Source organism: Bison bison, unplaced genomic scaffold, assembly GCF_000754665.1.
Source record: "Bison bison bison isolate TAMUID 2011002044 unplaced genomic scaffold, Bison_UMD1.0 scf7180017864072, whole genome shotgun sequence".
Classification (NCBI taxonomy): Eukaryota; Metazoa; Chordata; class Mammalia; order Artiodactyla; family Bovidae; genus Bison; species Bison bison.
The window spans coordinates 5028109-5040650 of record NW_011494644.1 but is presented as its reverse complement, the minus strand read 5'-3'; the positions used below and the strand labels follow the sequence as shown (position 1 = coordinate 5040650).

At 42.3% G+C, this 12542-nt stretch overlaps 1 protein-coding gene across 1 annotated transcript in view; it reads right to left on the bottom strand.

The window, feature by feature from the left end:
• OTOA (otoancorin) overlaps positions 1-12542 on the bottom strand; it is a 68861-nt gene that overhangs the window by 14189 nt on the left and 42130 nt on the right. The window contains exons 21-23 of the mRNA XM_010837194.1: positions 7164-7293; positions 3364-3551; positions 1378-1533 (exon numbers count right to left, since the gene is read on the bottom strand). Of these exons, the coding sequence (XP_010835496.1) occupies positions 1378-1533; positions 3364-3551; positions 7164-7293 (474 nt within the window). The remainder of the gene's footprint in view (positions 1-1377; positions 1534-3363; positions 3552-7163; positions 7294-12542) is intronic.

Here is a 12542-nt window from a genome sequence, read left to right as displayed (position 1 = left end):
ACAGGACTGGAAAAGGTCAGTTTTCATTCCAATCCCAAAGAAAGCAATGCCAAAGAATGCTCAAACTACCGCACAATTGCACTCATCTCACACGCTAGTGAAGTAATGCTCAAAATTCTCCAAGCCAGGCTTCAGCAATATGTGAACTGTGAAATTCCAGATGTTCAAGCTGGTTTTAGAAAAGGCAGAAGAACCAGAGATCAAATTGCCAACATCCGCTGGATCATCGAAAAAGCAAGAGAGTTCCAGAAAAACATCTATTTCTGCTTTATTGACTATGCCAAAGCCTTTGACTGTGTGGATCACAATCAACTGTGGAAAATTCTGAAAGAGATGGGAATACCAGACCATCTGACCTGTCTCTTGAGAAACCTGTATGCAGGTCAGGAAGCAACAGTTAGAACTGGACATGGAACAACAGACTGGTTCCAAATAGGAAAAGGAGTACATCAAGGCTGTATATTGTCACCCTGCTTATTTAACTTCTATGCAGAGTACATCATGAGAAACGCTGGGCTGGAAGCTCACTCTAGATTCACCCTTATAATGCTCAAAGGGAAGCCTCAAAATCATCAAACTGATCTAAAAGTAATTGAAGTGTGTGCCAGAACAAAGCCTAATACTCTTCAAAGGAGAACAACTGAACTGAGTGCTCAAAGATGTAAAATTCACAATGCCCATTAGCCCATTAAAATTTTTAGACTTACAAATAAGAAAATATGACCATAATTAGGGGGAAAATTAGCTAACAAAAAGACAATGATAAACTTCCCTGGTTGTCCAACGGTTAAGAATCTACCTGCCAATGCAGGGGACACGGGTTTGAGCCCTGGTTTGGCAAGATCCCCATATGCCGAGAAGCAACTAAGCCCGTGCACCACGACTACTTAAGTCTAAGAGCTTGGAGCCCATGTTCCGCAACAAGAGAAGCCACGGGAACGAGTAGTCCCATTCACCACAACTAGAGAAAGCCCACGAGCAACAGTGAAGATCCAGTGCAGCCAAAAATAAATAAATAGAAATGACAATGATAATGAAATTAGCAGCAAAGACTTTTATTTTTTACAGTTATTTTTTAAGTCTTTATTGAATTTGTTACAATATTGTTTCTGTTTCATGTTTTGTGTGTTTTGTTTTTTGTTTTTTTTTTTTGCTGTTAGGTATACAGGATCTTAGCTCCCTGGCCAAGGATTGAATCCACATTTCATGCATTGAAAGTGAAGTCTTAACCACTGGACCACCAGGGAAGTCCCCAGCAGCAAAGACTTTTAAAGTTGCTATAATGACTACTGTAAGTATGCTCTAGATTGTAAAGGAAAATATACACACTATTAAGACTGAAATAGAATACTTAAGAGATCCAGCATGTCTACTTACCTGCCCTGGGGTCCACTCTGTCTGCTGGCTGAGGGAAGCCACAGTATCAATGGAGCTGAGATCCAGCTGCTCCAGCTCACTCTCATTAAAAGCCAGAGCAATGCGCCCCAGGGAAACAATATGGTACTCTCTCCAGGAAGAAGGTATGTCCCAAACCTTCAGGTGAAAAAAAAAGCCAGATTAGACTGACCTCTACTGACTGTGGTTTCCCTCATAGCTCAGTTGGTAAAGAATCCACCTGCAATGCAGGAGACCCCAGTTCAATTCCCACGTGGGGAAGATCCCCTGGAGAAGGAAAAGGCTACCGACTCTAGTATTCTAGCCTGGAAAATTCCATGACCTGTACGGTCCATGGGGTCGCAAAGAGTCGGACATGACTGAGCAACTTTCACTTTCACTTTTACTGACTGTATTTGAAACTGACATGGGGCAAATTTCTTTAATATATAAAGTTCTCAAACAAATCAATAAGAAAATAATGACTATTTTTTTTAAACAGACAAAAACATGAATAGGAAATTCACAAGAAAAGAAACAAACATATGAGAAAAGTTGTCTCAGTCATATTAAAGAAATGTACGTTAACAACAGTCAAAGAATAGTAAGTAGGCTGATCGAATTGACAAAGAGTAAAAAGAATGATCACTTATGGTATCGGAAAGATATGGGATAAAGGATGCCCTCATTTGTTGATGTTAAGAATGTAAATTGGTACATGCTTTTTAGAGGGAAATTTGGCTACATGCATCAAAAGCTTTTAAAACATTTATACTCTTTGATTCAGAAATTCCACCTCCGAGAATTTAGCCTAAGTAAATAATAAGACAAGTGCCCAAAGAAATATGTATAAATATATACATGGAGGCATTAAAAAAATAAAGTCTAAAAGTCTACCAACTAGTTAAATAAATAAAGACCAACCATAAAGTAGGATATTACATAGCTCTTTAAAAGGCTGATATAGATTTATATTTCTGATATATAATAATATGTGCTGAACACTGTTCGTGTGGAGAGGAAGCTATTGAAGTATGATCCTATTTTTTGTAACATATATATGTTAGATATATGAAATACATGTATGAAATATATAAATATATTTTACATGCATACACAGAAGTCTGGGAAGCTTCGGGTGAACATACCAAAATATTAATAGTGCTTGAAAGTGAAAGCAGTAGTCTCTCAGTCGTGTCTGACTCTTTACAACCCCGTGGACTGGAGCCTGCCAGGCTCCTCTGTCCACAGAGATTCTCCAGGCAAGAATACTGGAGTGGGTTGCCATGCCCTACTCCAGGGAATCTTCCCAACCCAGGCATCGAACCCAGGTCTCCCGCTTTGCAGGTGGATTCTTTTCCGTTTGAGCTACCCAGTTATCTCCAGGTAAAAGATTGACTGATTTTCTTATTTATTATTTTCTGACTTGCCTACAATAAACTTGGATTACTCATATGAAAAACAGACTTATCATTTTAAGGAATTTAATATCTTAACCCCACAACCATAACTACATAGTCCACGATGATCTTAACAGCTGAAACAAGCCACTCAAGGGGATCTTTATAAAGATGGCAAATTACTTCCAGTTCTCTTTTTATTCCTTTCTGCTCTGTTCTCAGGTGACTTTGCAACAGATTCTGAGAAAACCTCCTGCAAGCAGCAGTGGGGTTCTCCAAGTGGAGAAAGAAAAGGCTTGATTCCTGGAAACCACCTCAGTCAGAGGCACCAGGGTATCCCCAAAATTTGATTTATGGAGCATCCTCTAGATGCCAAGACATCTCATCCCATCCTTAACAGAGCCCTGAGAGGGAGGAGCTGGAACCCTCTCAGGCTCACAGATCACAGCTTTGGCTCAGAGCGGACACAGTGGGATTCCAACAAGATGACCCAAGTGCAAACTCCATGAGATGGGTCTGTGCACAGCAGGGCTGGGACCCTGGGCTGGGTTTCCCTCTGTGAGGGCTTCCTCCCTGATGCGGGCTTCACCTGTACTGCCTTCTCCTTCAGCTTCCTCAGCTGAGCCAGGCTGAAGCTCCTGACGGCCCCCAGCAGCTCCACGCTCCTGAGGAACGTGTCCTCCTCCAGGCAGAGCAGGTCCTCGGGCGCCCAGCAGGCATTGGCTTCGGCCAGCTTGATGATGTCATCGGAAGAGGGAGCCATGATGCCATGGCAACCTGAGGAATGGGTGACATGGAGAAGGAACAGACGAAAGGGAATTTCAGGAAATGTGAGTCTTTCCTCCTCCCCCGCCCCCCATGATCACTGGTTTCAGTAACTTTATTTTCATTTATTTATTTCTGGCTGTGAGGCCTGTGGGATCTTCATTCCCCGACTAGGGATTGAACCCAGGCCCCCTGCAATGAAAGTGTAGAGTCCCAACCACTGGGCTGCCAGGGAATTCCCTGAGTCTACTTCTTTATTGAAGTGAGTAATGTCCTTCTCCAAGCAGATTTACCCAGGAGAAGCAGTATAGGGTAGAAGCTGAGCTCAGGCACCCAGGGACCAGTTTGAATTAAACTTCTGCCGTGTCTTGCTAATTCTGTACAAAGCCCCACGCACACAGTAGAAGCTTTGCATCCCTCTGACTGGGCAGTAGGAGCTATTCACTCTGGTGAACAGTTCTGGCTTTAGATTCAAATCCAAAGCTACTTAACCCCTCTGTGCCTCGTACTCCTAGTCTATAAAATGAGGATTAAAATTTTGAATACCTTACAGAATTTTTGCGAGGACTAAACATATCATTACATATAAAGCCAAGTATACAGTAAGCACTCAATACATGTTAGCCATTTTTATTACTTATACTACCTGTCATAGCCACCCCATGCATTTGAGTTTGCAATCCAGAGTTAGAGTTAGGGCTTCCAGAATTATGAGGAAGATGTGCTCCTGTCTAAGTGTGGAAAGGGAAGATGACCCACCTGCCATAAAAGTCTTGGTAGAGGCTGTGGCCTTCCCATCCCAGGAGAGACAAGAAATGGGTCTGTTACATTTTCCTTGGCAACAGGAGAAACCCATCCGTGTCAGTCTTTGAATAAGCTTAACCTTACCTAGTCAAACCATTTACTCACCAATACACAAATGAGATACTGCCTTAGCTGCCCCAGATGTGCACAGCCTAAGAGAAAACCAGGCCCCTTGTCTTAAGAGGAGTCCTGGATTTCCCATCTTAGTAGCTGACAACCCCTGATGCTCACAGACTCACCAGCACCACCCAGGGCTGGACATTTCTTGAGCCCTGTGGCCACACCCCTCTCACTGCATCTTCAATGGAAATTCATTGGACATTAATCAAGAGGCAAAACTGCACCAGGTCAAAGGTACACGTCTGATGCTCAAACATCTTTATCACAGCCCACTTGTAGAAGACAAAAGACCGTCTCTCCCAGACCCCCTTGGCCCCACTTTCCAATGAAAGCAGGATCCAGTAAAAGTACGGAATTGAGGAGAAAAGAATGGTTTTAAAGTACAACAGGGATTTGGGCTTATCACTGCTATGTTTCCAGGGCTTAGAATAGGTATTCAGCAAATATTTGTTGAATGAATCAACACACACACACAAAATTTACCGAAGTGAAACTGAGTAGCAGTTCTGCCAATCCATTAGTTACTACAATCACAGCAGCAATTAATACCCAGAACCAACCAAAGAAAATGCCAACTAAGCACTGGAGATAAGGGCCTCCTCCCCGGGTGAGAAAAGTCTTACTTTCTCATAGCCACGGGCACAGGAGGAGCTTGTGACAACTGGACTGTTGGGCCGTGAGGGCCGGTGATCTTCACCTGCTTTGGGTTCAGTTCCAAGAGCTGCCATTTACTAGCTCTGAGACTTTGGCCGAATCTCTGAGTCTCTTGAAACTTCATTTCCTTTGTTACGAAAGTGGGAGGAACCATGCCACCCACCCCATAGGACAGAGGTGAGGACCCAAGGTGAGCATCAATCCAACCGTGACGCTGCCGTGCTTGCTGCCCCATGAAACCCTCACCTTAAGATCTCCTCTACAGGGAGACAAGGCTCCACTCCAGCCACACCGCCCTTCATGTCTCCTTCCTCCCCCAGTCCTGTCCACTCCTCTGTCTGCAGACACTAACTTCACATGTCCACTGGCCCCGCTCCCAACTCCCTTGAGTCTTTCCTCAAGTGTCACCTTAGTGAAACCTTCCTTAACCAATCTCCTTTCAGATTACAACCCTGCACCCCACACTCTCTGACTCCTGTCCTTGCTTTAATTTCCTTCTTCTTAAAAAAATTTCATTGGAGGATAGTTGCCTTACAATGCTGTGTTGGTTTCTGCTATACAGCAAAATGAATCCGAGATATATATCTGCTACATATATTTATCTCCCCTCTTTTTTTGATTTCTTTCCCACTCAGGTCACCCCAGAGCACCAAGCAGAGTTCCCTGAGCTACACAGTAGGTTCTTATTAGTTACCTATTTTACACATAGTAGTGTATATATGTCAAGCCCAATCTCCCAATTCTTCCTAGCCCCTCTTTCCCCTTGGAAGCAACCTAAATGTCCATCAACAGAGGAATGGATAAAGAAGATGTGGCACATATATACAATGGAATATTAGCCATAAAAAGGGAATGACACTGAGCCATTTGCAGAGACACAGATGGACCCAGAGACTGTCATATAGATTGAAAAAGAGAAAAACAAATATCATGTATTAACACACATGTGTGGGATCTAGAAAAATGGTACAGAAGAACCTATTTGTAAGCAGGAATACAGACATAGATAGACATAGAGAACAAACAAATTTTCCTTCTTGATACTTATCACACAACACACTTCGTATTTCACTTATGTCTGCAATTTATTGTCTGGCGACCCCACCCCATCTTGCCCCTGCCACCATTTGAAAATAAGCTCTATGACGGCAGGGATTTCTATTTTGTTCACGTAGTCGGTGCTCAAAAATTATTTGTTGCAAAAAACAAAAAGTCAGCATGGATTGTCAACTATCATTATTACAATTATTCTTTGGTCTGGTTAACTTTGTCTCCTGCTGGGCACAAGTCTAAGCTTAATAGGTGTACAATAACACGTATTAATATCTAATACTTACTGAGCATTTCCTACATGCCAGGCACTGTTGTGGACATGTTTATAGGTTTATAGGATGTTTAAGGGGCTTCCCTGGTAGCTCAGCTGGTAAAGAATCCACCTGCAATGCGGGAGATCTGGGTTTGATCCCTGGGTTGGGAAGATCCCCTACAGAAGGGAATGGATACCCACTCCAGTATTCTGGCCTGGAGAATTCCATGGACTGTATAGTCCATGGGGCTGCAAAGAGTCGGACACGACTGAGCAACTTCACTTTCATAGGTTTAAACCCACCAGTCTTCACAATAATCTAGTGAGGTAGGGGCTTTCATTACCCTCATTTTACAGAGGATGAAACATGAGGCACAGAGAGGCTGGGGAGTTTACCCAAAGTCACACAGCCCACAAGTAGCAGCCCCAGCGTTCAAATCCAGTCAGCCTGGTCCCAGCACAGCAATTCACAGTCACACAGACATTTTGGCCCTTAAATCAATTGTTCTGAAATGTTTGTTGCACATGTTCACCCATTAAACCTACTGGCCTAACTGATGAGAACACGATATGATTTCAAATCACTTTACAAAGATGTGATTTTTGCCCTGTGGATTTTTGCTACTCATTGTTTTGCAAACACTACATCCAGTCCCTGGGACAAGGAGTCCGCCTGATGCCAGGAACTCAGCCAAAACACCGCTGCCAGACACAGACTCAGATACTCCAGAAACACTCACCAGGACTGGGGTCACGGCTGGGCTTCTCCGCACTGCTGTTCCGAACAGATTCAAACACAGCCTGGAGGAATTCTTTAGGGGGCAAAGTCCCGGCCATCTTGGAAGCTGTTTGTTGAAGGATGTCAGGAAACTATGTGGGCAGAAAAGATGATGGACGAGGAACGAATAATAATTAAAGCACATTAAACAGAGACTTAAATCAGAGTGTAAAGTGGAACACTGCTGCGTTGCCTCCATTGTTTTGTTTTTTCTTTATACAGGCATGCATCGTTTCATTGCACTTTTTATTGCATTGCAGTACTGCATTTTTACATGTTGAAGGTTTGTGGTAACTCTGTGATGAGCAAATCAATCACTACCATTTTGCCAACAGCATTTGTTCATTTCAAGTCTCTGTGTCACATTTTGGTAATTTTCACAATATTTCGCACTTTTTCATCATTACTATGTTTGTTATGGCGATCTGTGATCCATGACCCTTGATGTTACTATTATAATTGGGGCACCACAAACCACACCCTTATCAGACAGTGACCTTGACTGATAAATGTAGTGTGTGTTCTGACTGCTCTACCAATGAGCTGTTCCCATCTCTCTCCCTCTCCTCACACCTCCCTATTCTCTGAGACACAACAATATTGAAATCAGGTCAATTAGTAACCTGACGATGGCCTTTAAGTGTCAGAGTGAACAGAAGAGTCATAAGTCTCACTTTAAAACCTAGAAATGATTAAGCTTAGTGAGGAAAGCATGTCAAAAGCTGAGACAGGCTGAAAGCTAGGCCTCTTGCACCAAACAGTTAAATGAAATTGTGCATGTGAATGAAAAGTTCTTGAAGCAAATAAAAAGTCCTACTTAGTGAACACACAGATGATAAGAAACCACAACAGTCTTATTGATGATGTGGAAAGTTTTAGTGGTCTGGTGTGTGCATGAAGTCACTTCAGTCGTGTCCGACTCTTTGCAACCCCATGGACTGTAGCCCGCCAGGCTCCTCTGTCCATGGAGATTCTTTAGCAGGAATGCTGGAGTGCGTCACCATGCCATCCTTCTGGGAATCCTCCTGACCCAGGGATCAAACCTGCTTCTCTTATGTCTCCTGCAGTAGAAGGTGGGTTCTTTACCACTAGCGCCACCTGGAAAGCCCTTCAGTGGTCCGAATAGAAGATCAAACCAACCACAACATTCTTTTAAGCCAAAGCCTAATCCAGAGCAAAGTCCAACCTTCAATTCTATGAAGAACTGAGAGGCTGAGAGAGGTGAGGAAGTTGCGGGGGAAAGATTGAAGCTAGCAGAAGTTGGTCTATGAGGTTTAAGAAAAGAAGTCTTCTCTATGAAAGGTTGTTGCTGAACCATGCAAAAACGCCAGGATTCTTGGCCTCCGGAGGAGAAGAATTCAATCCGGGGCCAGAGACGAAGCTTGATCGCTCAGAGCTTTTGTGCAATAAAGTTTTATTAAAGTATAAAGGAGACACAGAAAGCTTCTGACATAGGGATCAGAAGGGGACAGAAAGAGTACCCCCTTGCTAGTGTTAGCAATGGAGTTATAGACTCTCTAATTAGTTATTCAGTTCAGTTCAGTTCAGTTCAGTCACTCAGTCGTGTCCAACTCTGTGCAACCCCATGAATTGCAGCATGCCAGGCCTCCCTGTCCATCACCAACTGCTGGAGTTCACTCAAACTCATAATTGGTTATTACAGTGAATCAAAAGAATATCTGGAGGTTGTAAAGACCTCACTAGACCTACTCCCATAATTTACATTTTAAGATAACAGGATTAGCCAGAAGGTTTTTTCCAGAGACTGTCCTCAAGCAGGATACATTATTGTTACATAATCCTAAGGAATGTAGAAGGAAAAAAAAGTTTGTCCTTTCTTCCTCCTTGAGAATTCCAGACCCCTCTCTCCTTGGGGTCCCCTAGACTTCTTATCAATCTGCCTAGGAAATGACTCTCTCATCTATAACATAAAATTTCAAGATGAAGCAGCAAGTGCTGATGTAGAAGCTATATTAAGTTATCCGGAAGATCTAGCTAAGCTAATTAACAAAGATGGCTACATTAAACAGCCTTATATTGGAGAAAGATACCATCTAGGATGCACATAGCTAGAGAAGAGAAGTCAATGCCTGACTTCAAAGCTTGAAAGGACCAGCTGATTCTCTCTTTAGCCACTAATTCAGCTGGTGACTTTAGGTTGAAGCCAGTTCTCATTTACCATTTCAAAAATCCTAGGGTCCTTAAGCATTATGCTAAATATACTCTCTCTGCACTCTATAAATGGGACAATAAAGCCTAGATGACAGCACATCTGAGTGCAGTATGGTTTACTAAATATTTCAAGCCCACTGTTGAGACCCACTACCCAGAAAAAGAGATTCCTTTCAAAATATTACTGTTCATTGACAATGCACTCAAGAGTTCTGATGGAGATGTGCAATGAGATTGATGTTGTTTTCATACTTAACAAAACATCCACTCTGTAGCCCATAGATCAAGGAATACTTTTGGCTTATTATTTAAATATTTTATTATTCAATTAAATTATTATTATTTTAAAAGCCTTATTATTTAAAAATACATTTCCTAAGACTAAGATTGCCACAGATAATAACTCCTCTGATGGATCTGGGGAAAATAAATTAAACACCTCCTGGAAAGGATGGTTATTCTAGATGCCATTAAACACTTATGATTCAAGCAAAGTGGTCAAAATATCAATATTAACAGGGATTTGGAAGAAGTTGATTCCAACCCTTGTGGATGACTTTGAGGCATTCAAGACATCAGTGGAGGAAGTAACTGAAGATGTGGTGAAAATAGCAAGAGAACTAGAAATAGAAGTGAAGCCTAAAGATGTGACTGAAACAAGAGTCTCTATCTGCAAAACATTAACAACTCATTGAAGTCTTAGATGATAGTTAGCATTTTTAGCAACAAAGTACTTTTTATTTAATGTATTTACATTGTTTTTTAGGCATAATACTATTGCACACTAATAGACTATCAGATCAGATCAGATCAGTCGCTCAGTCGTGTCCGACTCTTTGCGACCCCATGAATTTCAGCACGCCAGGCCTCCCTGTCCATCACCAACTCCCGGAGTTCACTCAGACTCACGTCCATCAAGTCAGTGATGCCATCCAGCCATCTCATCCCCTGTCGTCCCCTTCTCCTCCTGCCCCCAATCCCTCCCAGCATCAGGGTCTTTTCCAATGAATCAATTCTTCGCATGAGGTGGCCAAAATACTGGAGTTTCAGCTTTAGCATCATTAAACATAACTTTCCTACGCACTTGGAAACCAAAAAATAATAAAATTCATGTGACTTAATTTATTGCAATACTCACTTTATTGTGGTGGTCAGTAACCCAACCCACAATATCTCTGAGGTGTGCTTGTAGCAGCTTCTCATATAAATTTAATTCCTAGCCCAACTAACCTAGTCTCTACAAAGAGTCATATAAAATGATATCCAACCTCAGTGCTAATCCAATACATGTTCGTATATATAGCTTTCACCCATCAGATTGTAAGAAATAAAATAAAGTGATAATACATAATGCTAGCCAAGATGTAGGAATTATGCGTACTTATTTCTCTATGGGACTATTAGACAGTGTATCATTACCACCTGAAAATATCTATAAAAATGTATGCATGCCTGTCTCTTTTGGGGTTGTACTGTTTTTCAATTTTCATTAAAATATACATGTATAAAAGGAGGAGAAAAGAGTTATCTCTGAGTTCAAGGTAAAGACTAGCAATGAGGGGGCTTCTAGTTGCCCTAAGAAAGGTGCCATGTCTTATCCAGAGCTGATACACTTTTTCAAGACTCGGGATATTATTGGTAAATCTGTCCAAGAGTCCAGAGAATTCATCAAACTCTCCCCTGCAGTTGCGTGTGTCCCAAAAGTCACCAGGTTATATGTAGTTCCTCCTTCTATTCTAATTTTCAGAATCAGAGTTACAGTCTAAGCCAGTAGTTCCCAGTCCAGGTTGTAGGTTAGAAGCACCTGGGAAATTCACACTCAGGCCCCACCCTAGAGATTCGAGACCATTGGTCTAGGGTCGGGCCATGTATCTGTCCATTTTAGTTCCCTGGTGCTTCCCATATTGGAGAAGGAAATGGCAACCCACTCCAGTGTTCTTGCCTGGAGAATCCCAGGGACGGGGGAGCCTGGTGGGCTGCCGTCTCTGGGGTCACACAGAGTCGGACACGACTGAAGCGACACAGCAGCAGCTTCCCATATGCAGTTAAGGTCACGAGCGGCTGCTCTAAGATAAACAGTTAACTTTTAACAGGAGATTACACAGCAGAGTATTTTCCATTTTGTATTTTTAAAGGGAGGAGGAGGATTTTTCATAAAGGATGCAGAAAAATCTAGGAAGAGCAACTACCATTGATGAGAGAGGCTGGGGACCCAGAAACACAGAGCCAGAAACTTCACATTCTGTAGCCTTTGATGTATTGGGGATTTTTCTAACCCAAGTATGTATTTCTTGTTCTATTAACACTTCAGTCATTAAAACTAAAAGTAGAATAAGACTGCTGGAAGAAATATCAACAACCTCAGATATGCAGATTATACCACCCTAATAGCAGAAAGCAAAGAGGAACTAAAGAGCTTCTTGATGAAGGTGAAAGAGAGTGAAAAAGCTGCCTTAAAACTCAACATTCACAAACCGAAGATCATGACATCCAGTCCCATCACTTCATGGCAAATACATGGGGAAAAAAATGGAAACAGTGACAGACTTTATTTTCTTGGGCTTCAAAATCACTGCAGACAGTGACTGCAGCCATGAAATTAAAAGACACTTGCTGCTTGGAACAAAAGCTATGACAAACCTGGACAGCATATTAAAAAGCAGAGACATTACTTTGCTGACAAAGGTCCATCTAGTCAAAGCTATGGTTTTTTCAGTAGTCATGTATGGATGTGAGAGTTGGGCCATTAAGAAGGCCAAGCACCAAAACTTTGATGCTTTTGAACTATGGTGTTGGAAAAGACTTGCGAGTCCTTTGGACAGCAAGGAGATCAAACCAGTCAATCCTAAAAGAGATAAATCCTGAATATTCACTGGAAGGACTGATGCTGAAGCTGAAGCTCCAATACCTTGGTCATCTGATGTGAAGAGCCAACTCACTGGAAAAGACCCTGATGCTGGGAAAGACTGAAGGCAGGAGGAGAAGCGGACGATAGAGGATGAGATGGTTGGATGGCATCATCAACTCAATGGGCATGAGTTTGAGCAAACTCAGGGAGACAGTAAAGGACAGGGAAGCCTGGCGCGCTGCAGTTCATGGGGTCACAAAGAGTCAGACACGACTGAGTGACAGAAGAAAAACAAAAAAGAATAATACCACAAAACATCCA